Source organism: Nannobrachium achirus (genome assembly GCF_963921795.1).
Source record: "Nannobrachium achirus genome assembly, chromosome: 3".
NCBI lineage: Eukaryota > Metazoa > Chordata > Actinopteri > Myctophiformes > Myctophidae > Nannobrachium > Nannobrachium achirus.
Window position 1 is genome coordinate 50086625 of NC_137812.1, and position 27500 is coordinate 50114124.

At 43.4% G+C, this 27500-nt stretch overlaps 1 protein-coding gene across 1 annotated transcript in view; it reads right to left on the reverse strand.

The window, feature by feature from the left end:
- hhip (hedgehog interacting protein) overlaps positions 1–27500 on the reverse strand; it is a 55615-nt gene that overhangs the window by 8752 nt on the left and 19363 nt on the right. The window contains exons 5-11 of the mRNA XM_080721646.1: positions 20420–20571; positions 17757–17930; positions 16855–16998; positions 15749–15867; positions 13160–13283; positions 8711–8871; positions 6027–6108 (exon numbers count right to left, since the gene is read on the reverse strand). Coding sequence (XP_080577772.1) covers positions 6027–6108; positions 8711–8871; positions 13160–13283; positions 15749–15867; positions 16855–16998; positions 17757–17930; positions 20420–20571 — 956 coding nt within the window. The remainder of the gene's footprint in view (positions 1–6026; positions 6109–8710; positions 8872–13159; positions 13284–15748; positions 15868–16854; positions 16999–17756; positions 17931–20419; positions 20572–27500) is intronic.

Consider the following 27500-nt stretch of genomic DNA (forward strand, 5'->3'; position numbering starts at 1 on the left):
TGGGACTGCCAAGCAGCTTTGTCCGGGGGAGAGCCAGCGCTAGAGCCCCAGGAAGATTTAGGAGGGATGGAGGGAATAAAAGAGGGGGTGTTTCTTTTTCTCCTGGTGCATGCCCACACAGGCTCCTGCACGTGCGTGCATGTGTGTGCACGCTCCCACCCACGTGGACGATAATAATGTGGACGAACACAAATATGGAAAAGCAAGACAAGAGAAACATCCGGGCGGAAAGAGTGAAATGGTGAAAACACACATGCGCACACGCGCGCGCACACGCACACACACACACACACACACACACACACACACACACACACACACACACACACACACACACACACACACACACACACACACACACACACACACACACACACAGTCAAGCATAGGGTGTACCTTCCCTGGTCCATCTAATGATTTGTGACGTTCAAACAGTTAATACACTTCATAAAGAGTAAGACAGGACCTGTGTTTCTCAGTTCACTGTTTTCAAGGTCTCTGCTTCGCTGTAATTCAATCACACAAGGCAGCAGCTGACTAAACCCCAATGTGTGAAAAGTGCTTCGTGATACCTCCCCCCCCCAACCCACCCCCTTCTGTTTGGACAGAGGCCGTTGCAATGGAAAGACAAATGACCGCAGAAATCAGTAGGAGATTTGACTCTCCGTCTAATGATTTAAGGACTCCCTGCAGGCTACAGCTCTGAGAATGAAGTTCATTCCATTTGACTGCGGATGGATCCACACGCACACAGTGTTTCTGTCTAGTTAAGATAGGATAGGATAAATCTCTATTGATGCAGGTGTCATAGCAGCAACTGCCGTGAGAGTGAAACATTGGAACACATACTGTGAGAGCAAAACTCAGTCCATACCAATGACTTGCAACACAATGAGTTTGAGTTGCAACTTGCAACCAGTTGCAGCAGTCTCAGTTGACCTGTTGCAGATGGTTGCAAGTGGTTGCTGTTGCAACTTGTTGCGTTGACAAGAACTAGAGCAAGAACCAAATTGTTACATTGTTGCAATAGTCATTATTTGTGGTTTGTGTTCACACATGTGAAGTAAACCAAAATGTGTAAACATATTAGAAACTCTGCAGCTGCAATGAGGCACAGGATTATATTAGATAGCCAGTAAGAAGCGACCTCGCCCTAATATTGATGACATCAGGGATCTCCATATATGGGCATAAAAGGGACAAGGTTGCAAGTGTGGTTGTCGTGACGCGACAATTAATTAGTAGGATCTAGTAGTCTATTATCAGAGATTTGGAAAATAATAGCTCCTCCCTTTCAGGCGCAACAATGAGTCAATGTCTCTGTCACCTCTCTCGCTCTCCTTTTCAATCTTCTCTCTCTCTCTCCCTCACAGCCTCACATTGCAGTGCACGCGTGCACGTGCGCATGCACACAGCCAGAGTGTTTCAGAATGCATGGTGGCCTATTTATTATTGGAGGGGTGCTCCAGCTGACAAACAAATACCTAGAAATGAAGTCATCTGTCCTGGACATGTTTACACAAACACCGCCGAGGGATTTTATGGCTGACGTTTCCCCCTTTACGCCTCCTCTACCACCCTCCCTGGCTGTTCCTCCTTTCCCCTGTGTTCCTAAACACGCACGCACGCACGCACGCACACACACACACACACACTAAACCGCTAAGCCTGGTGTCCCTATTTTGGGCAAATGTTCAAAATGCTACATTTTTTCAAATAAATATTTGTTTTGCCCCCCCCCCAAAAAAGCGACAATAGCTGTGATCTACGAGCTCACAATGCCTCGCATTGCTATGTGCTTGTACATAGTTTGTACTTTCCGCTATTCGCCGTACGAATTGGTCGTGGTGGCCTGGCTGGTTTAATACAGCTGCAAACACACTGAAGCACGACCCAAGTTATCTATCCCTCCCTTCCTAACTTTGCTTTCCATTCCCTGATAACATAAAAAAAAACTGTAACATGGAAGTGGAGGAGAGGAGAGATGAGGAGGACCACCCGACTTGATAACAGGCTGAGGTCAGAGGCGTTAGCTACCCCCCTTTATCCCCCCTCTCGCCTCCTCCTCCTGTAACAAGATCCTAATAACCAAGTGGCGAGTGTGTTAAGGAGTCAGCGCTCCAACACCACAGGGTCTGCGCAGACTAAACAAGCCCGATAGATGGTGGAAAGAATTGTTCTTGGGGAGAAAAACGTGGGCCGGCAGGCCATGCCAGAGCACATAAATACAGACTGGGGCCGCCGGGGCCCCTTCCAGAAACATCTGCACCGTAATTAATTGCGCAAAGACTTGGGTGGTACTGTCATCACCCTAGGAGTAATTAGCTGGGGATATGTTTCTATTGTGATACTGAGGCATACATACATACATGTATACGTACATACGTACATACGTACATACATACATACTGTACATACATACATACATACATACATACATACTGTACATAGACATACAGTATATACTGTACATACATACATACATACATACATACATACATACATACATACATACATACAGTACATACAAACATACAGTGCATCTGCATATAGTACATACATACATTCGTACGTACGTACATACGTACATACATACATACATACATACATACATACATACATACATATATATATACATACATACATACAACATACAAAGAGTAAATGACTGTCCCTCACTGTCAGTCTCTCCCTTTTTGTATTTCCATTTTTGGACTCTCTATGTGTATCTTGGTCTCTCTCTCATCTTTTCTTCCCTCTCTCTAATACATCGGATCTCTGTGTCTTTCTCTTTCTCTCTCTGACTTAACAGCTTAAAGCCCATATTCTTTGTTGACCGGGGTTGCCCAGGGCTCTAAATACTGTACTTTATCTCCTCCTTTTTTCCCTCTACACCAAATCTCTTTGGCTCGCCTTAAATAGTAAATCAGAATGTTCTCCCCAGAATAGTGACACTAGGTTGCATAATGGTTAAACTCAGGGGCGTCACAGGGGGGGGAAAAGTGGGACTGAGTTACTAGGGCCCAAGGTGGAGGGGCCTTGATTATTTTACACTTTAGCTATTGAAAAATAGCAGATATACAAGCTCACAGCGCGGCACCGAATGCCGCGCTGCGAGCTTGAAGATCTGCTTGTAGATCTGCTATTTTTGAAAAGTCATGAAAATGTGTGCAAGGCTTCTAGGGGGTCCCTGGAACTGAATATTTTGAGATTGGGGTCCTTGGCCAAATACATATCATTTTGGGGGTCCTTCACATGAAAAAGTTTGAGCACCACTGACATAGAAACATAGGTTTTTTAAAAAACCTTAGAAGGATTTGAAATATTCAATTTTCACGATTTTTCAAAAATAGCAGATCTACAAGCTCGCAGCGCGGCACTCGGTGCCATGCTGTGTGTATATCTGCTATTTTTCAATAGTTAAAGCACAACATAATTGTGCGAGGGCCCGCAGTGAATCCTTGTACCCAGGGCCCAGAATTTGGTGCGACACACCTGGTTAAACTGCCGGGACATTACGACATCATGGCCCTGCACCAGACCTGGCTCCCGCAGTGCACTGAGCTCCGTGCGCATTGTCTCTAAAGAAGCCCCACCTGCTGACATGCAGCCTGGATGACTTCACCGCAGACCAACGATCCTCCTTCCCTAGCTTCGCTCAAGCGTGTCATATAAGGGCACAAGGTTCAAAAACATGGGAGGTTTCACCTAACAACAGGTTCAGCTTAATAAGCTATTGGTTTGAACGAGACAGTGGGCAAAGTTTGCTCGCGTTCAGCGTGATTTATTTACAGCTGGAGTGATACGTCAATGACAAACGCGTATTCGCCACAGGGAGGACACAGCAGGGGGGGTTCCTGGAATACGTGCATCATTTCCCGGTATTCACGGACAAATGTTTTTCATGTGTACATGGCTTGGCACAAACAAACATTTTATCGACCTATCACTGTGTAAAAGTGATTTTTGACAAAGTGCAACATATGGGGAGAGTTAGAGAACAGTTCTGACACCAGAACACACATACATTTCAAATAATAATGTGTTTGTTTGCCCAGCTCAAGAACATACAGTACCCACACACATGGATGCAAAAACATAACACATATACACTGTATGCTAGGCTGCAACCCATAGCATCACATGGGTTTGCCGGTGAATGATCCAATAATGATGGAAGAAAGGTGCAGTGAATAAACCTGCATCTGCGTCATTTAAAAAGCTCTGATTCAAAGGCCACTTCAGTGCACTGACTCCACAGTAAAACTAAGAAAATACATTCCCTGTACTTGTACATGAGTTCTTTCATGTGTTTAAATAAAAGTTACTGCACCACTGGTGGAGTGAGGTCTCTATGCTTGTCAACAGGTGCCTTTGCAGCCAGTTTTTCCCCTTTCCCCCACAGCCGTTTTCACCCAAACGGCTGTCAAACGTTCCGAAAATAACCACCAGGCCAGAGTTGTGCTAGCAGGGTGAAAAGGGGCCAGTTCGTACGCGTCGCTGTTAGCAATACCTTGCACTAACATTTTCAAACGCTGCGCTTACTCTCCAATTACTGCTCAGAGTTTGTCTTGGCTGAAGAAGCCAATGATGGCGTGATGATGTGTTGAGGGGGATGCAAGTACCCACTGGGTCCCAGCAATGCATTGTGGGAGATGTGTAAGGAAGGAATGGGAGAGAGGGAGATGAGAAGGAATGATGTTCCTAGTGATTCTGCTGTTGTTGTAAGGCACTTTCTGAATGTTATGGTTAACACACACACACACACACACACACACACACACACACACACACACACACACACACACACACACACACACATCAAGGTGGCTCGTCTACTTGCCCACTAGCAACTAATTGTAATGTTCTGTGTTCTTTCTTGTCTCTTTCTTAAAAAAACGAACACATTTTATACCATGATGGTTAATATTATGAGAGTGCATGATCTCCGCATCAGCATCCACAGTGGAAAACAGCTATTATGTAACAGATGACATCAGACTGGTTTGATGAGGTCACATCATCATTTTGATGATGACATACAGTATTTGTGCAAACAACCGCAGACTCACAATTAAATGTGCTTTATAGAATTTACATCACAGTTGGAACACGTCTTTGACCAATGAGACTGCTTGGCTGCTGTATAAACAAAATTAGAGTGATTGCTTACTTACTGTAACTAGACCAAATTACAACTTGAAACTACAATAAACTTGGAAAATAAGAGAATCTGAGTCAGAGAGAATACGAGGGGCTTAATTGCAAAACGCTGTGGATCCATTTAGAAAGAAAATTGTTGCCTCCAAGTTCATTACTCAATCTTTCAAACGCAGGTGTGATTACATCCACAAAACTGTTTCTGTTTTGTAAGCAAAGGTTTCTTTTACTAAATGAATTCACTCACATTTTATCTTGGTGTTTACGTTAAGCCAACAATCATTTTGTTGGGAGTAGTTTTTCAAACTGCAGTGACTCATCACTCACACATGACTCTGAAACAAACTTTGACCAATGAGACTGCTTGGCTTAAATTACCTGTTGTCAGCACGATATGTTACGTTCTGTAACTAGACTAGATTGAAACCACCACAATATTTGGCTGCTGTGTTAAGTGGTAATGGGTCAGAGCATTTTGATGAGTTTATTTTGATGATCGATTGTGTTCCGGATCACTGGAGCAAACAGGACACTTTAAGTTCTTATTTATCAGAGAAAAGTTCTGAAAACACATTTTTCAAGGTTTTAACAAATTAAAATCATCTGTGTTAAAAAATAGCAGATATGCAAGCCAGCTTGTACATCTGCTATTTTTTAAATATCCTGAAAGTGTGAGAAGTACTGATTTAGAAGGCATTTGTAGAAGCTGCCTCAGGTCGAGAAAAAAGTACCATTACTTTTTTTAAATAATTATTTTAACATTAGTGCCCACTTGTAATATCCCCATGGCCCATCAATGTGCCACATGTTAAGATTCACTGCTGTACTGTACAGTATACAACCCTTATTAAAATGTTGGACTGTACCTTTTGGGATCCACCAGCTTGTAGAGCTTCCCACTGTGTGACTGGACCATGCTTTTACTGCTCGCCAAAATGTAAACCTCACCTGAGGAAGAGGAACAGAGAAATCTCATGAATTTGAATTCACAACACATAGACCTACTGGATATTGTAACTGAAGGCTGTATTGCCCAAAGGTAGGCACTTGTGGATGTTTATTAATATGACAAACACATACGGTACGTAGGAAAATATCTCTGGTCTTAATATACTAGAATATCGCCCGCCTTTGGCGGGCGAATCCTAGAGTTCGCACGCTTCGCGTGCTCACATGCACACACACGCACAACTGCTCCAAGCCACGTTGCCCACAAAAAGCACTGTTTCTTCATGTATTTTGAGTGTGTGTGTGTGTGTGTTTGTGTGTGTGTGTGTGTGTGTGTGTGTGCCCCCTGTGCAGCTGACCCCTCTCTCTCTCTCTCTCTCTCCCTGTGCAGCTGACCCCCCCCCCCCTTCCCTCTTGTAACCTGAGACTCTCTCTCTCTCTCTCTCTCTCTCTCTCTCTCTCTCTCTCCCCCTGTGCAGCTGACCCCCCCCCTTCCCTCTTGTAACCTGAGACTCTCTCTCTCTCTCTCTCTCTCTCTTGCTCTCTAGCGAATGAGCGGACGGCATAGGGTTGTGGGCGGTATTCCGTGAGTTCTACCGACATACATCTGATCTACATCTGATCTACCTATGAGTTGAGGTGGATGTGAAGTAGGCGTGAATGGGCTTGGAAGTGGGATGCGGCTCTTAAAGGATTGTAGAATAGGATGCTGTTCGTTCTCATTGGTTTAAGGCTCCCATTGGGAGGAGGGGAGATTTATTCTAAAGTTCTTGATTTACACTTATATGAGTACTTCCTTGCGCGTAGTGTCACGCACTGAAAATGGCAGGTTTACAAGCTCACAGCGAGTTGCGCTGCAATGCGTTGTAAGCTTGTAGATCAGCCATTTTGGGGGTACGACACCGGCACGCAACTCTAAAGCCAGCCTGACACTGCAGTGCTGTACTTTCCAATGGATCTTCTTAGGAGAGAATTTCATCGATACTTTCACTGTATCCTCGTGAAGGGGGACCAGATGGATCATTTAACGAGAAACAAGCCTCAAAGAAAGTCTGAGGGGCCCGCTCTTTGGTTGGGACACGTGCCCACTCCTCCACATTTCTTGCACCACCACCAAATCATGAACAAATGCAGAAATCTTCAAAAGAACCCAGCGAGAACAATGACATACTGGTGTCTGCGTGAGGCCTCAAGATCATGTGTTCATTCGGAGCAGCAAAACCAGAGTTGACAGCTAATCATTCTGTGGGTGATGTGATGAGGCTGTGGGTATGGCTTGAGTATCCTTTCAAATGAAGACTTTCATTCCTAAACACTGTGTATCCATTCTGGAATAGTTCTGCTACCCAAAGTTCATCAGTCAGCAAAACCATAGATTAATTCCATCCTCAACAGCACAGCAATCTTTATAAGCCGCTGTCTTAAAAATGTATCTTAACATAATTAGTAACCCATAAGGCACATTTCTGGCTGAAGATGGCACCACACTCTTTCACTCTTTCTGGTCCTTGGTGATATGCAGAGCAAGTTTTAGTCAGTTGGCAGGAGGGGACTTGAGATGCACAAAGTATAGTTACACTCAGTCACAGAGTAATGAATTGGAAAGATATCTAATTTTGTTATGGAACTCTTCTCCTATTCTACACCTTATCATTGTTCACCTCAATGCACCCTGGCTTATCTTCAAGCTGCTGGTCTTCCAGGTGAGCAATAACACATCTCAGATTGTGTGTGAAAACATTATCACTTTCTAGGTGGTCACAAATACATGGCCCACAGTCAGCCCCTTGAGCAGTAATGCTATCTTATGGAAATTACTGTTAATCCAGTGGGAAGTGCGCAGTGTTTAATATCCTGCTTGGGAACATGTTACGAAGGTCTGGGCGCTGGGGTATTCCATTTCCTGACACTGCGAATGTGACTTCCTGTTGGCCTGTGCTCGGGTATTGGTTTGGAAATGGCTTGAATCTGAGGAGATTCAAGCCACATACACATGCGCACAACCACACACAAGAAACAATTGCAACGACCCCTTCCAAACATATTCTGGGGGTCAGAAGCAAAATATATCCTACCACCGTCCATGTTGGTGTCAAAATTGTCCAATCCTCTTGGTAAATAATCAAGTGGAACATTTCCCCAACACAAGGGATTGTTCATGTAAATACATGTGCCATTGTTCCATATACAACACCCAATGACTCTAAACAATGGTTTCTCCAGAGTTTTGAGATATGTCACTCTGAATAAACATGGCTTTCAAGATGGCTCCATGTCCTGACAAGCAGCTGACTTCACGAGATTTGTTGACACTTATGCTGTCACTCATATCGACTCATTCCGAGGCACAGAACGAGAGAGAGGTGGGTTGGAAAGGGAGGCTGAATGTCTAAAGGTTGCTTTGGAGTGTTATATTATATTTATTTATATTTATATTTTGAGGGGAACACACTGTGAAATAAACAAACAGTTTATGCAAGAAGCATACAATGCATGAGGTGATATATCTATCATTTTCATTCTACATTATAACTCAAAACGAGGTGCATCTAACAGTGACCTCATGGAGGGGGTAGTACATCAGACCAAGGCAGATACTCACCCAGTTCGTCCTCTCCAAAGCCCAGGATGTGTCCCACCAGTGTGGAACCACAGGAGGAGGTTGGGCCCAGACACAGAGCTTTCTCCTGCCACTGTTCGCCTCCTGTTGCTGATGTTGATGACGTTGAGGATGACGAAGACTTCTGAAGGATTCGCAGGTTACTGAGACAAGCAGAACACAGTGGTGAGTTAAAATGTAATGTTAGGTTATAGATTAGTCTATATAGTACATGGTAGGCATTAGTAGCCTTATTCCTCTTTATTAACCTGCAATAGCCAAAGAAATTTTAATTTTTAGAATAAGAAAGTTGCACTTATATTTTAAGGATTGGGCATAGATATTTTCCCCTCTCTTCAGGCTATTGTTAAGAACAACTATGGTGACACTCTAAATAAGATTTGTCTTGATTTAGATAGATGGTCATCTTTGCCCAACTCTCTCCAAGCTCGAGTTTCAATCATAAAGATGAATGTTCTTCCTAGGGTTAACTTTGTAAGCTCTATGCTCCCTTTGCCACCACCGCCGCAATACTGGAATAAGCTTCACTCTTCGATATCTAAGTTTGTGTGGAAAGGGAAACGCCCTCGTCTTAAACTTTCTCTATTACAGCGTGCTAGAGATGATGGCGGCCTTTCATTGCCCAACTTTAAATTTTATTATTGGGCCTTCACGCTCCGCCCCCTTTTAAATTGGTTTAACCCAGCAAATAAGGTTTCTTGGAGAGAGCTTGAGGAGAGTTTAGTGCAGCCTGTTGAATTGAGAGATCTTATCTATTCAAACATAACTACACATCAATGCAAAGTTCGCTTTGGACCTATCATTTCTCATTTAGTGGCAGTATGGAGAGCAGCTGAAAAGATGTGTAAGATTGATTGTAAATGGAACTTATTTTCCCCAGTGTTCAATAATCAAAGACTTTTAATCGAGGATCGCCCCATTCGCTTTCCAAGGTGGAGGGCTAAGGGGATTCGTACATTAGGGGACTTATTTGATAGAAATGGTTTACGACCTTTTCGAGATTTGTGTGACATCTTCAATCTGCCTGGAAATACCCTTTTTTTCTACTTCCAACTGAGATTGTCCATGAGGACCTATGGGGTCCCATGGCAAGCTCCCCTTAGATTGCACCCCTTCCATGAGTTTATCTGTGATGGTAACAGAACAAGAGGTTTGGTTTCCACCCTCTATGGTTTTTTATTAGACTGTAGTTATGGGCCCCTATCTGTTGATACTGTTTGGAGGAATGATGTACCAAATTTGGACCCTGACTTTTGTTGGGACACAGTGTGGTCTAACATTAGGCTATCTTCTAGAAATCCAGACCATCAACAAATTCATTTAAATTTTGTTCATCGGACTTATTTAACTCCCCGCAGACTATGTGCTATGAGGATTTTGAATAATCCCAACTGCACTCTCTGCGCCTCAAATAGTATTGGTACCTTCCTTCACATGGTTTGGGAATGCCCAAATGTGTCGTCATTCTGGAATATGGTTGCCTCAAAACTTTCAACTATTTTTAGTATTAATATCATATCTTCTCCTTCTTTATTTTTATTAAATGACGTCTCACAGTTGCAACTAAACAATATACGCAAGCGCATCTTCTTTGCTGGATTAACGGCGGCGAAGAAGATGGTAGCTACGCGGTGGAAACCTCCTCATACGTTAACGTTTCGCCAGTGGGCCTTAACCTTTCTAGATATAGTATATTTAGAGCAGTCGATAGCAAGGTTACACGGAGCAAAAGAAGAAAACATTAATATGTGGTCGGACATTGCAGATAAGCTTAAGGCTATGATTCAAGAAATCACTATATAGTGGTAACAGCCTAGCACAGGCATGCACTATTGTACATTCCGTGTTGGTCCGGGGAAAGGGGGTGGGTGGGTTTTCTTTTCCTTTTCTTGTTTTGCTATTGTTTGTGTTTGTCTGTTAATTGCATTTTTCTTTTGATTAATGTTTTACTTTTTCTTGTTCTATTCATATGTATGTCTCTAATTTTATGTTATGGAAAATAAAAATAATTGATAACAAAAAATATTTTAAGGATTGGTAAAATATTAATTACCACGTATTACATGACATTATCCTGTAATCAAATTGATTAATAGACAGGTAATACACTGGAATAAGGCAACGTGTTAAGCACGGTTGCTGCAGTTATCAATCACTGCAAATGGCAGATACAATCCAATTCATCAACAGTAGCATTGGTAATGTGTCAGTCGAGTTGGGTCGGACACAACTACTTCTTGTTGTGTCACAGTTCATTGATCCGTCTTGCATTTCCCAACCCGGAGCCCACATGGTGTCATTTAGGCTCTGGCTTTTTCAGTTTCAAAACAAAGTCTGTTCCAGAAACCTTCCCTCGCAGCCACAACATCTCTGCTGCCACAAAACTGTAATAAGGCACAGAATCAGCCACGACCGCACAATTTTTCAAACTCGATGCCATCTACCGATAGCGCGCTTCCCTTCCCTCTTCTCCGCTATTTATTTCCTCTGTTTACGCTAGCGTCGATGTTTGACATCAGCGAAGTAGGATGAATTACAAACCAAAGAAAACTGTGAACAGTTCAGGCCAAGGAATCTAATCTCAATTTACACTGAATGAGCTGAGCCGTGGTGGTGACAGTAACATGATACTGGTGTTTTTTCCCCCCCTTGGCATATGCCAATGGAAACCACACGCAGAACTCCGGGTTTATGTTGGCATCTGCTGAGGAAAGGGACAGATGTCAGTTTGAGAAGAAGAGTTATGATCATCTTGGTAAATGCCCTCCAAAGCTCACAGATCAGCTGGTCTTGTTACTGCAGCAGCAGCTTATAAACTGGATTGGAAAAGGAAGCCTCTGCACTGTGGCAAAAACATTAAGGGCTGTACTTTCTTGATATCGTCTGTTGATCTCAGTAGGCCTAACAGCCAGAATGCCTCTGAGGGCTCACAAATTAGTTTTATAGCTTGACTGACTGTAGCAGTACAGCATCATAATGGGATGTGATGTGATGCTACTACAAAGGGTAAACATTTTGTTTTGACCTTTCCAGCTATCAAGACAGTAGGGATGCAAGGATGCCAGGTGATTGTTCAGGAAGGTGTGATGCAGCCTTTTTACAGTGTGGCACAGAAAGTGACAGCTGTCTAGAAGTGTTGGTCTGTTTGTATACACTAGCCCTTACCCGTTCAAAGATATGAGCTCCAAAATGATGTGCAGTGTGTGGGTTATGGGATGTGCACTGTGCACACAGTATATGAGGGATGGAAAGTAACTTTAACTGGTGCTTGCATGATGTACTGTAGGTAGGAGCATCAATGTAAGAAACCCGTTTCGTTTAATGGCTACAGAGATACCCCCCAGCCCGCCCGCCCACCCGCCCACCCGCCTGCGCACACACCCGCCTGCCTGAACACACACACACACACACACACACACACACACACACACACACACACACACACAGAGAGAGAGCTGGTTAAACATGTTGCCTCATGCTAGATGCAGAATAGATGCGCCTCATGCTAGATGCAGAATAGATAGTAGATACACCATAAAAATGCTAATATACAGCATACGATTTGTGAAAGTGACAAACGGCCTTCACAGTTATGTCAGGTGTGTTCATATGCTGATGGTGATGCGATTTCAGATCAATTGCTCCAGCCACTGAGGAGAAACGCTGTGACAGACAGACACTCACTCACTCACTCAGACATTCGCAAAATTATAGTATAGATGTCCCAGCCAAGAGCAGCATTGGTCTGTCTGTATGTGTATGTCCTGACAAAAGTAGAGAAATTACAGCCAACTACACATTTCAATGGACACCGCTATGCCAATCAAAGCTCAGACATTTTAGCACACATCTGATGTTTGCACACCAATCACAGCTCAGCAACATTATCACACAGCTTGTGTTGGAATTTTAGCTCATCATTGGTGATGTGTAGGCATTGCTCAAGTTAGGCTATAAGCATATCGCTAAATAGCCAAATGTAAAGGGATAAAATAAAGCAAATGTCCACTACAGCAAGAATAAACGGTTTCTCTTGATATTTCATTTCAGTTCATTGACAGCATACTGTATCCCTACTCCGAAAATGACAGCTGGAGCTTTGTTCACAAACTACACACCTAGTAACTTGCTACATACTGTACCTGTATATCTACAGATTGAACAGGAAAGCCACGCTCTTTTTGAAAGGGTTTCATGTTCTTTTCTTTTCCTTTTTTAGACAGTTATTTCCTTTTTTAGACAGTTATTTCCTTTACAGTTTCAGAAGGGAGGCAGATAGTGAAAGAGAGAGTCTGGAAGACAGTGCTGGTGGTGGGATACCATGCTAGGGGTTCAACTGTCTGACCAGAGGCTTTTACCACTGGACCAGCGAATGGCCAAAGCCTCATGTTGTTTACATTCATTCCTCACCAGTGAGTTTTTCCTACTTACCCACTTTTGTCTCCAAACACATAACTGCCGTAGAGTCTTCTGGACTGACAGCCCCTGTAGATGAAGCCACCGACGGGCACTGCACCACCACTGGACTGCAGGTCGTAGATGGATGGCTCATTTTCTATAGAAAGCCAAGGAGGGTGCAGACGGCTGGTTTAAGTACTGTACGTCTGCTCTGTATTTTAGATATTTTTTTTTTACATGTTCAAAATATACATTTTCTCTCAAAATGTTTAGTCTGTCTTTGAGTGCACTCTTGTACGTACACACACACACGCACGTGCGCATATGCGACACACACACACACACACACACACACACACACACACACACACACACACACACACACACACACACACACACACACACACACACACACACACGCGCGCGCATATATAGAGTATATACTGTATATCACCATATGGGTTACATTTCAGTACATTAATTAATACCATACACACTCCTGTGGTTGGATGCTAATGAGTTAGTACTTAAGACCTTAACGTGATTCATGCCTACAATAATGACAAGTGTTCCTTGTTTGTGTTGTGATCAAAAAGGGATATCCATATTTACTGCAATCTGTCAAGAGTCCATTAGCACATAGCGCTGTGTGGTTTCCATTGATGAGGGTTTGCCTTGGTAAAGAAGTAAACCACTATTTCAATGGTACTGAAAAATAATTGGGGTTGATCTCAAGGCGAATGGCATGAGCTGTTATTTTTATTTAAACAAAGAATTTTATGTGAATATATCAACATTTATAAGAGGATGTTTTTGAAGTGCTATGGTTTTTTTTTTTAATAGCTGTTGGGTGTAGAGGGAACGGTCTATAACAAATGTCTTTGACCTGAGAAAACCCTGCTGACTTTAATCACTTTGGGTAACCAGTTAAGTCACAGGTCCTAGGAGTGGGGGTGGAGGTATTGGTCACCCACCATCTGTTCTTAGCTATCTGCAATAGGGGTGTGTGTCTCCTTATCCTATAGCCCACTGCTCACCAAATGGTATGCCGTGAGACAAGACCAGGTGTGCCTTGGGATTTTGTAACAACCACAATGACATATTGCAATTTATACATACTGGTACTATACAAAAAGTTATTAAATGTTCTACTGTATATCAGTACTTTTCGTGCAATAATTTCCGAATTCAGATGAAAATTCTTTACTCTTATTTATTTTTTCACATTTTCAAAAATAGATCCACGAGCTCACAAAGTGTCATCACAACACGTGAGCTTTTAGATCGTCTATTTAAAGAAATAGTAATAATTGAAAGATTTTGAAAGTATGAAATAGTACGTAGGTGGTTAACCCTTATATTTGCCGTAAGTAATGAAAAGTCTCTGTTTACAGAGTGATAAGATTTATTTTGCACAGATATTAATACAGGTGTGACTTGAGATCTTTATTTGCCTGTCGGTGTGTCTTGTACACAAAATGTTTGAAAACTCTGCCATGGCTGTTTTCATGGGCCATTTCCCTTAATCATGAATGGGTCTTACATTATATGTTTCTCTACGTGGTGAGAATATATCGTCGTTGTCGGGTGGAAACCTTGTATGTCCAAGGCCGTTCGTTTTGCATTTATCATTTTAAAAATGAACTAAACTAGTGAAAATAACAGATCTACAAGCACACAGCGAGGCGTTGTGTGCTTGTAGATCGGCTGTTTTCACTACTTTTGTGCGACAGTTTTGCATGACGAAGCAGGACTTTACTTGGTGAAAAAACGTACAAATTCGAAAACTTGGAGATACAAGGTTTCTGCCGGACAGTGACGATATCTCATTTAACGACCACCTTGCTGCATACCACGCTTTCCATGGTGGAACTGAACTGAATTGAACTGCAAGGCGCTAGGTGGAACTGAGCTTTGGTCACATACGATCGGCAGGAGGAGGGATTTAGGATTCAGGGGTTATCTTGGGTGGTCAAGACAGCATTCAATGTTGTCGAGTCCCTTCTGGTACTGATTACTGCCGCAGCGTGCGCCACATCGAGAAGAACTGGGCCTCCTTCTCAGCTGTGTTTTCAACAGCGCTAACCCATCATCTAGATAGTCATCGTTGTTGACAACTATAAATCATATTCATGGACACAATCTCACATTCTCTTGGCAGCGCTGTACAGTACTGTATGAGGTAGGGAATCTTTGCAGATCACAAAGGATATTTTTTTTCTTTTCGTGCTCAACGTTCAAACTTCACTCTCTCCGCACTTAATCTGGTGTGTTTCTGAGCTTGCTGGAGGCCGGCCAAAATACCATGTTCTCACAATATGAAAAGACTGGCATCGGTCTCCACACTGAGCTGACATGTGTAAAAACAGATGTCATTTTTATGCAAGAGGAGGAATACGAAAGGTTATCCAGAGGGATAATAGAGGTTTTCATAAGATTCCATAACACTTTCTCAAGCTGTGCGGCCATGAAACACAACACACACAGGCTCAATCTTTTTCATCACGAGCAACATTACCGCACCACCATAATGCAATCCAGATTCCCTAAAAAAAAAAGGTCAATAATATCATCAACATTTTTTGTGGGGCAGTTGGAGGTGTGGGGGGAGCTAGAACTCACCGTAATCCTTTCCCTTAGTGATCTCTAGTATTCTCCCCGTCGATGTATTTTTCCCGCTGGCGTCCGTGCAGAGGATGAGGAGACTTCCATTGTCTGTTTGGAGGCGATCCACTGCACACCTAGGATATGAAGACGAGGGTTGAAAGCAGAAGAATAAACAGCGAGGACTTGACATAGACTTTTGATGCAGACATGTGATCAAAAAAAGAGTTTCGTTCCAAAATAGGCCTACTATTGTGTTTTACTCTTTGGAATGAACTTGCTCAAGGAAATCTTCCAAAAGACATATGTTTCAAATAAAGACCAGTAAGACTCCCTAATCGGGAGATAAGCGACCGTAGGTGGACGAATAGGTACCGGCCCCGGCTCTCCCGGACGCTCCTAGGCCGAGTTAGGGCATTTTATGTGAGCTGCAGTGGAGGGGGTCCTCCACTGGGGGCGCCACCACTTTTGCATCCGTTCTGGAGCACCAGGAGTGGGTGGTCCCCAGGAATTCCCCGTGAGCAGCCCCGTGGGGGTGGTCATTTGGTCATTTTTGCACATTTGGTCATTTTTTACACCTGGGGGTCCCCCAGGGACCTGGAGGTCCCTGGAGTTCCGGGGGTCCTTGGAGGTAGTAGTTTGGCAGGTAAGGAGTGTGTGTGCAAAAGTTGGCATGGATGGGGGCAACGGTTGTGGAGATATGAGCAGGGCAAAAGTGTGACGTGTGACGTATGACTCACGGACGGACATTTTTTTACACCTGGGGGTCCCCCAGGGACCTGGGGGTCCCTGGAGCTCCGGGGGTCCTTGGAGGTTGTAGTTTGGCAGGTAAGGAGTGTGTGTGCAAAATTTGGCATGGATGGGGGCAACGGTTGTGGAGATATGAGCAGGGCAAAAGTGTGACGGACTCACTGACTCACTAACTGACGGACAGCCCGTGGAGGTTTTGGTAGTAAATGCGACCTACGGTCGCAATCACGGGATCAAGGCACGACGATCAAATGTGGGGTTTTTAAGCTCATTACATAAGGTGAGAATAAGAAAACGTCTGACAAAGGGTTAATTTGCACTAGCTATTTTGTTTCATTATCTAGGTTTTACATTCTTGTGAATGGCTCACTCACCTGCCTGGGTCATGCAGTCCGTGTGCAAAGATTTCTGGTGGCTGGTTGGTGCTGTTGAAATAGGGGTTGTCCTTGGGTATGGTGTAGGGAGACGTACAACAGTTTGTGTCCACATCCACCCTCAAGACAGAGCCTGTGAAATCACTGCGTTCAAACAAAGACAACAGATTTAAAATGGCAGGAACAAAAATAATATCCATATACTGTATATCTGGTTGTGCGGTCTGTTGGCTGAGCATCCTGGATGATGGTGAAGGAGCCATAGAGATGTTTCCCCTTTAAGGCAAGTAGTATAATCTAGTGCAGTACATTGATTTGTACAATATGATACTGTAGCTAAAACACTTTCGATTGGGCTGCGGACATCCCTCCCTATTTTGCGCATGTCATAGGTGAACATTGTCATGTTTTAAAAATTGTCTACAATAGCAACGCATTATAGACTGGCTATTTCCACACAACACCATCATACTATGAAGTATAAAATAGGGCTTAAGTATATACACTTAAGTACACTGAGGGGATCTACTGATAAGTTTACAGAGTGTGGCAGCATTTTCTTTCATATGTTCATCCTGCTGACTATGCCTCTTAGTGTTTAAACTCCAGACATTGCCACCGAAAATCAGGTAAACAAAATAGGAAAAAACCTTGACAGTTAATCTACATTTGTTATAGCAAAACTATGGCAGCATTAGTGTTAAGTGCTGCTATACTTGTTTGTCTTTACTGTCTTGAAAAAACGAATAAAAAAACATTGAGCACATTCTTTCACTACAAAACTATCAGTTTTTAGACAGATGAAGCATGGCTTGATAAACAGGGAGTCATTCAAAATATAGTCACTAATCCCCATAAAAAGCTGTTTATACTGGTGGGACCCTATTGACCTCTGACCTCACCTGAGACCGTCCATCTCCTCCATGTCATCCAGTGTGATCATGCCGTCCCCCAGGATGATGTGTAGGAGGCCGTCAGGGCCGAACAACAGCTGGCCCCCAAGGTGCTTCCTATGTAGTTCTGCCACCTCCATCAGCACCCGCACCGTCCGAGTGTCCACCTGGTTTGGGTTTTTCCTGAGACAGGGAAATCACAACACGTTAGGGCATTCACCAAATATTCGAATATTCGAATATCAAAGTCACTTTACGACGTTGTTCACCGGAGTTGAATATTCGCTTATTTTTATTGTTTTCTCTTTAAAGAATATATAGTTAATAAAGCTTGGCTAGATATGAAGTCATAAGAATTGAGTTGTCAATGCCCCTGGTGGATGAATTTGTTAATGCTCTATACCAGAGCTTCTCAAACCTTTTTAGACCGTGACCCCCAAAATAAACATATTTGAACTGGGGACCCCCACCCTGACAAGCACTTGGAATTGTAGGTATTACATTTAATGTGACTCGGTTCTGCAGATAAATATTGTGAAAATAGACGATCTGCGAGGCGTTGTGAGCATGTAGATCGTCTATTTTCACAATGTTCGCCTCTTGCTTACTTAATATTTGACAGTTTGGCCAGTCCTGTCGAATATTCGACTATTCGAATACTTAGAGGTTGAATAATTGGAATACTAAAAATCACTATTCGTGAATGCCCTACAACACGTCATCATTGCATTTCTCATAACGAGATCTACAGGCAGACGATGGCTTTATTAGCGTTAGAATACCCATAGTAGCATCCCTTAGGATCTCCCCGGCTACCGCGATAACTGGCAGAACAACCAGTGCTTTATGAGAATTTTGCCCTACGGGGCATTTTAAGTCAAGCGATCCGATTGGTCAAAGACACGTTCCAGCCGTCAACACAGATAAATTATATGATTTTATAGGAGAATGCCTTTAGAAAGTCAGATGGGAATATTCACCATGATGCCCTGTGGCAATGTGTGAGTAATTGGCTGTGGATGCTCTAAGGGTGGGCCTGGGACAGTATGATGTTAAGAAGGTTGTGTTGAAAGCTATCCCAGACAGTCTACCCAACACTGGGATAAATGGCATCTGTTGTTTTGAAATAGATTAAGCATGACTTGATAAACAGGGAGCTGTTTAAAATTGTCACTAATTCCTGGAAAGAGCGATTTATATTGGTGGGTAAAATGATACTGAAAGTGCGTATGTGAGTGAATAAGAAACGCTGACAGGACAAAAGAAGCCAAATCCAACATGAAATTAGTTGACATAGTTTTGTTGTCTGGAGACGTTTAGTCTGAATCTGATGTATCACCGAAGCTCCCCTCATGGATAAGGCACTGGGTGGATCTTTCTTGCTCTCTAGCTGTAACTCAAGCTCCGAAAAAATGTTGCACCACTCCAAGTCCAAAGTGAGGATTTGGCTGCGTGGTATCAGCAACAAATATTTAATGATGTGTTATTTTGGGCAGGGTATTTGGGTAGAGAAAGTGCTGAGTGTTTTCTAAGAGCGGCACGCCAAGGAGTGATTGACTCTCTTACACTGCCATGAAATTACTTAAACTGGCAGTCATCTTTTATTGCAACGCCCGAAATTAAAGACTACAGAGTCAACATACCATGGCTGTATACCCTATTTTATATAATTGCCATTGGATTCTTTATTTTTTGCCTTTAAGTCAAATTGTACAACAGCGATTATGAAAGATGTAGGTAGCCTAGCACTTTAGTTGGTGAGGAGAGGAATGTCTTTTTCAGTCATTGTGAAAGTGGTGTCACAGTCATCCCTGAGACATGTGCTATAATTAAACCATCATTACATCTTTCTGTGAAAACAACACCGCCCCTGACTGTCAGCATCCAAACCCCAGCAGAAAATCCAGCTGGTCATATACTGTACTGACAAACCTACTTCGCTCCTGATTAGGGAATTATTCAAACACTTCTATCTTGTGACTTTCTGGGATCTGCCAATGCATTGCGTGCTTTTTGTGAGGGACGAGGTAAATATGCTGTTCTATTAATCCCTTCCAAGGTCTTGTGATTACAGCATATTTGTTGCAATATTAAAAACTCCCCAGCACACTTCGCAAAGGGAGTAGGATAGAGATCTGTTCGAACACTTTGACCTCTCGCATCCTTTGAAAAAACATGACAAGGGTTGAACGTTTCACAGAGAGGCATGAGTTTTTACAGTATATTGCACTTGTGGGAACATAATCAATATCATACATTAGGGATATACAGTAATTCTAGGTAGGTAAATAAGCAAAGTAAAGGGCTTTGCACACAGACATGTTTTTTTTTGCACGAAAAAAACAGACAATTTCATTTTCTTTAAAGAAAACAATGATTCTCTATGACCTCATGCACACCGGCTCCGAATTTGCCATGCGGCAGGTGGCTGCAGCAGTGCATTTTTTTCCCGATCGAACCCAGTTCGATTTGTGCGTCTTGTCGCATGCGGTAAAAACTCATTGACTCCTTTTATGACTCCTTTTTGGGTCCGCAGTGTGGATTCTGCACAGCCAATGCGTTGTAATCATGCAGCAAATGGAAAAACGCAACGGTCCTGTGTGCAAAGCCCTTAAATATTCCACTTTTTAAAATATAACTCTGTTTATTAGTGAATAAAACAGTCCCTTCACCTGGAGACGGTGTACTCGACCACGCGGAGAATGTGGTCGTGGGGTCCGATTGCCCAGCGTTCCTGGTTGGTGGTGTAGGAGACGTAGAGCTTTCCGTTCTTCTTGTAATTGGGGTGGAATGCCAGGCTTAGCAGGCCCCTTTCATCTCCGCCCTGCAGTCAGACGGCAAAAAGAAAAAGAATTACTACCGGCGTACGTCCCCCACTACAGTACTAACATGACCTTGACTCCCACCAGCTCCACCTTCACCATTACTACATGCCCTATGCCCACACCATCATCATCCTCATCATCATCATTCACCACCAACAATCACCTCTGTACTATTGTTTTGGACCATTCCTTATCTGCTGCACATAGAATGCTGCTCTGCAGAGTGTCTGACTGACTACAAGTGCAATCAGAGTAAGCTTCAGTTAGCTTCAGTTTCTAGATCGCCAACCTAAGAGACAAGAGTTAAGTAGAGGATTTCAAGGATTTGTTTTCTTTATCCATATACTTTTCTTAATGCACAGTAAAATAAATAATACATAATCAGTGTGTATTTTTTTTGTTTACATCAGAACTTGTACGTTCCTGCTTCTCCCTCCCTCCCCTTTGTCTCTCTCTCTCTCTCTCTCTCTCTCTCTCTCTCTTTCTCCTCCTTTTTCAAACCCACGCTTTCTCCCATCTCCATTTCTATACCGGCTCTGTGACAACACCATTACCAGCCATTATAAAGTGTTTGACTCTGGGTAGTGCCTTGCAATTCCCTATACCCCCCATACACTCCCCCCAGCCTTGTCTTCTCCTCCAGCCCTGGTTGTGCGTTGCTTGTCCTCAGGGTCGGGGGCCCCTGTGACGCCCCGGGCCCTCACGGTGGCCTCCATTGTGCAGTGATTTGTGTGTGTAATCTTCGGGGGATATCTGTGAATGCTGTGCTGAGTGGCTGAAAGAATTTATTAGCTCACTCACAGTTCATAGAGAGCACAAAAGTGCAGAGTCCTTCAGACCCTTTTTTTGCCCCCTCCCCTCTGTTTCTTTCTTTCTTTCTTTCTTTTTCTTTTTTTTTTTTTTACCTCCAAATCCATCCAGAATTCCAGGGCCAGTAGAAGAAGAAGGAGTGAGGGAGGGAAAGAGGAACGATGATAAAAAAGAAAAGAAAAACAAAAGAATCTTGGGGGGGAAAAGGAAAGTAAAACCTAAACAGGGGGAGAGCTGCCAGCTCCCACTGTCTTGGCAACATGTTTAGAAAACATCTAAATTGCTTGTGTAATATGTAAACCTTTGTCTCACCCCCGGAGGCTGCTACATCAGTTGTCACAACCCCGGTGGTCCTCTCATCATAGTTAGCTGTAATAATCTGCTATAGCGTTTCATTCCCTCGGCAAGGCAAGCCAGGTCGACCCTTTGTGTGTGTGTGTGTGTGTGTGTGTGTGTGTGTGTGTGTAGTGTTATTTTATTCTGACAAAAGAATGAACAGAATGCCAGGCTTTTCAAGGTGTCAAGAATGTTCTTAATGTGGCCCCAACATTTTCTTTGGTGCATGTGTAGTTAAATTAGTCCAAAATGAGATTGGTCCACCCCTGTAATAACTGCACTCCTTGGACCACAGATCTTCTTCAGGACAGGATGCCTACAAGGGCTGGGTCAGTTGTGGGGTGCAGTCATCAGGACATAACGGGGGGAAATAGAGTTTGTACGACAAACCTCTTTTGTGTGTGACGACCCTCTATGGGAGAAGCGAATGCTCTTTGGGAGGCCCCTCAACATGTGATTTCGATTTGGGGTTCATTGGATTTGTGTTCATGATAATTCCCACCCACAATTTGGTGAATCTAATGAACGGTATGGAGTATGAAAACCGGTCATTGTCACATGATGAACGAGAGCAGTTGTGCCTAATTTAGTAGGGGGGGGGGGAATCTGGTTTCTGCAACAAAGTGACATTTGTTTGCGGCTACAACGTGTGATTACATTTGGGGCAGATTGGACGCCGCGTTCATGATTTGTGGCATGATCTTAATGGAATATGAAAGATCTGTCTAATAAATCTGGATCGCATGACTTGAGATATTGGGCCCCATTCACAAAGCTATTCGTAAATGTCCTACTATATTTTAACAGCTTTTTGACAGCTTTTAGACCAGTGTATTATGGCAAACGAGTCCCTTGCCATCAAATGATGCTGTCACACTATGAAATATGACTTAATTGGTTAATTAACTTTGAGTGGGGCGAACAGGCTGAATGCAAACTTAGCATCTCGTCATCGACGGACACAGCTGCCCTTCCACCCGGGTATTCCCTGGCGAAATATATTTAAAGGAAGGAATGCGACATAAAATAGGAAGGGGTCAGAGTTTGGGCTGCAGTGGCAGGGATTTGGAGAGGTATATCCTAGGTTACAGACCAAGGAACACACATCATAAATTGTGTTTGAGTGTCCTGGATCTCCGAAGTCCTGTTTGGATTGCCAGTCTGTGCCGGCTCAGTCAAACACAATGCAATGATACAGGCCGCATACGGAGAAGGAATGACTGCATGATGGAATGCACATGAAGCACCAGCTAGGAACAACAGTGACCGACATTCTGAGCCATCAAGTTGAGTTGTGAAAGTTGACAAATAACTCTTTGCCCCGAAAAGCAACGTTTTTTTTTCTTTTCTTTTCTTTTCTTCATAAAATCAGACGGAGGGGGGAGGGAGGGTGGGGTGCAAGTTTACCCAAGTGACATCACACACATGGAGGCAAAGTCATGCGGAAATGATCACAGCTTGCCAACGAATTAGAACAGATTCTATGTATCTTTTTTTGGAGCTGTGTGCAGCTCCCTATACGTGGCTGTGTGGGTCTGTGTGTGTGTGTGTCTGTCTGTGTCTGTGTGTATGTAGCCTGACTTCGGCGCGTAACTAGTGCCGCACCATTTACGCCACTCGCGCAATATATACATCAAAATGTGCGGCTCGGCCGGGAATGGTGTTCTATTACCTTTCGTTCCGATCCGCCTTACCATGCCGACGTAATCGGCAAAAAACGACGCTTAATTGTCCCCATTGACTTATAATGGGACAATGCAAGAAATCACTTTCAAGTATTTTTCTCTCGTAAACCATAGGAGCTACAGTTTCAAACCTCGGAGAGGAGATTCATAATGATTTTAAGAATGAATCGAAAAATAATTACATCACTCGGCCTCATGGTGGCGCTATAACGGCCCACTTTACGTTTTGCCCCGTAACTCTTGAACCGTAGATCGGAAAATTAAAATTCTTTTTTCCCTGGATTCCTTGGGTCAAGATGCATCTCCCCATATAGGCCACGCCCATTTGCGCCAGGATAGATTTTCCGCCATCTTGAATTTTCTCCAAAACACACTTTTTGCTCCTTTTCCTACATATTTTCTTCAAATGTCACAAAAATCGGTACACATGATCTACACACACACACACACACACACACACACACACACACACACACACACACACACACACAGCTCCACTTCACACGGGTGTGATTTTATATTCTGCAACCTCAGTTTGAAAGGTTTGGGATTCAGAGATGTGTTGACCCGAATCCCCAAAAATAAACACACTTTTGGGGGAAATGGGTCAAAGACCAGAATTGTAGAGGGCTACATCCGGAGCCGGGGAGGGGGGGGGGGACCACCAAGACACTGGTTTAAATGGGCTGAAATATTAGCTCTCTCACTAATGACCATGCAGCTCCTTCATCGGCAGCGGGGTGAACTGGCATCAGCGCCATAGGAAACAAACACTTCATTAGAGAGTCCTTTCTCTAGGAGAGCCAATCTGAGGAACTACTTTGATTAAGATGACACAGGAACACCAACCCCTGGCACTGAATCTGCTGCCAAAGCAGCAGTAAAGGGTGGGTGGGTAGTGCGGACAAACAAGAGCTCTCGTGCAGAGAATTTAAGTTCCAAAGTGTTAGGTCACAGGCTGACAGTAGGATCTTGGTTAAATTAACAAATAATTGTGATTAACAATTTAATTGTGTTTTTGGCATTGAACACTAGAGAGCATGAATAAGGATATTAATACAATCTGGGAATAAATTCTTCACCAATGCGTTTGTAAAATCTAACAAAGTTTGAAATTCAGAATCCCTAGGGGAATTCTTGACTGAATTTCTGCTGAAGGTTAAGGTCCCATTCATGTTTTTCATGATTCTGAATCCATTGCACGCATTTGTTTTGCACGAAAAACAATCGTTTGGCTAAAAACTGACCCACAAAACTGGTTTAGTGATGAGTCATCACTTTTCACAGTTTTGTGGGAGCCGTTTTTAGCCCAAGAAATGTGTTACCCAATGTCTTGGTAAGGAATTTATTCCCAGATGTGGCATTATTCTGATAATATTCCCTGACTAAATAATTACATTTCTGTTTGCCTTTTAGGCATCGTAAACTAAAAAATAAAAGAATGTATGAAAGATGTTTGACATAGAAACAATGACGATTGTGAAAAATAATTGTGATTATCTCAAATAATTGCGATTAGACGATTATGTAATAATTGTGACAGGCCTAGTGGTTGGTTGCTCTGACCTTGTTGCTCTACTATGGCATGGGAGAACAGTGTTGTCTTGACTCAATAGAAGGCAAACACATGATGATGTCATTATAAGACCCCCCCCCTGCACATGCACGTGCCTGTGCACGTGCACACACACACACACACACACACACACACACACACACACACACACACACACACACACACACACGCACAAACGCATGCACGCATTCTCCATCTCTTCATCCCCGCCTCCGTCAAACTCCAACTCCAACAAATCACTTGTGCCATGTCGACCCAAAGCCGATTCACTCCATTTCTCCTCAAACGTCTTTTCTCTCTTTTGTCTTTTCTCATTTTTGTGTGTCTTTATGACCACCATTATTCTTCCACAGTCCGGTAGGGGGTGGGTTTCTGATTGTGTGTCTCCAGGGGTATTAGCGCTTCTTCTTCATACTTCACAAAACACCTGCCTCCACATTCCTCCTTTCCCCTCCAGTTCCTGTTCTCCTGGGTTTGTTCTCTGATTTTGGCAACGTCAAGTTATTGGCAGCATTCCACCATAGCTGGGAGAAAAGAGCTGCCGCGGATGAGGATGAGAGGTTGTACTGTACAAAAACATCTCACTGGATTTGTTTGAGTGACATTTGGACAGTGGTTCGATCCACCTTATTTAACGATCACAATTTATGTTGTGACTTGCATGCTGCTGATACATCTGACATAACATGAGGCGATTGTTATAAATACATAAGTGGTTCAACATTGTCAAATGATAGTCTTTGATATCCTTTCTCTTTTTTTAAAGTAGGCTACCTCAGGTCTCACTTTGACATGATTTTACGACACACTGGTGGTGGTGTTAGTAATGGTGGTGGCACTACTAGGAGGCTATAACGCCACCATTTCCAGTAATACTGGTAGGTGTCTCTCTTCACCCTGCTGCTGTTGGTTAGTACATTAGCAGAATAATGGTGGATTAGCATGACTCAGGGACCCCAGCTCTGCTCTGCCAGCGTGAGTACATAGTAAAGATGAGTAAGGGGCTAATTTGTCATAGGCAGGGTACTTAAGTTGGACAGGATGAGAGATGCTCCGCTGGCGTATGAGAAGACCCAGCAGCTGTTCACGGAGCCAGGACAGAAAAGACTTAACACGCTGTGAGCTATTTGTTTCGCTGTGAAATATTTTATTGCAGGCCCCTTCACCCTTGTCACACACACTAATACACTTCAATGGAGTGTTAACCTCGCCCTGCCGCTTGCAGATGTCTTCATTTATAAAAAGCCAATTCTCTCTCCCCTGTGGACGCAACACTTAGGCTCTGTTCTTTGATTTAGATTTCTTTTTGCTGCGTAATATGTTGCAGTTCAATTGACTAGAAGCTGAAACTTGGCTTTTTTTCCCCTTTTTAAATCAGGCTTGTAGGGTGGAGGGTGGGCCAGCCATAGCAGAATATAAGGGGTGATTTATATCAAAGAGCATCCATGTCAGCATTTATTACGGCATCTGGAAATGGTTGGTCTGAGGACAAATCCAGTCAAGTTAACTGGCAGGGCATCTTTTTTATGCGCTGACTTTGTAGTCCAGTATTATTATGGGATGCCAGGTCAGTAATACATGGCCTGCCGAGCTAAGAGAGATGCAGCACAGCTGGTACTGTTGTTGTACTGTAAAACCCTGAGTGCTCTGTCTTCCACAGGAGTCTGGATGATTCCGTCCAGGCCAGGCTTCAGACAGGAGACTTATAGCTCCGATCTGAACCCATTTTATTTGCCGCTAGGAACCCGCAGCTGCATGCCCTTTCTGACATCGACCCCTGGCAGGGTTTGAACCCACAACCTTCCACATGAAAGGTGTGTGCTCTAACTGCTACACTAGGGCAGATGGGTGTCTCTGACAGGCACGTGCACACATAGACATCAAAGGGGGCTTATGCCCCTGCCCTTTTATCTGTCTGTAAAAACTAAAAAGTGCCCTCTCCAGACTGTGAATGCAGTTTTTACTATGGTGAAAGAAATGCAAATGCCTCCTTTCCATGCCATACCTGAAGGCAGCATTCAAGAGAATTGCCATGTCCAAAGTACTCTCCTGAACTTGAATGCAGCATCTTTTGTTGAAAGAATTGCCCTCTCTGTGTAGAAATCTATGCCGTTACGCCACATCTCCAGTATTTACTTGATAATGCTTAGTTGGATGTGGTATCAAGCATTGAAAATAGCAGACTTCCAAGCTCACAACGCTTCGCAATGCACAAAAAAGGCCCTTTTAGAAATCTCAGCCCCTGCCTCTCAAATGTTCTCTGCACGTCCCTGGTCTCTGAGTATGTAAAAATGGTCAATTACCTACTTGAGTTAAATTAACACTCAACATTTTGCAGTAGTAAGTAGTGGAAAGACGAAGGGAAGTCGTTGAAATCGGAACGACAATTGTGCAATGTGCATGTGTGTGCATGTGTGTGTGTTTGTGTCGAGAATGACAATCACACTGATGATAATCAACACGACTGTGACAGGATGCCAGCAACTGTCACACAGACAACAGACACACGCACACGCGCGCC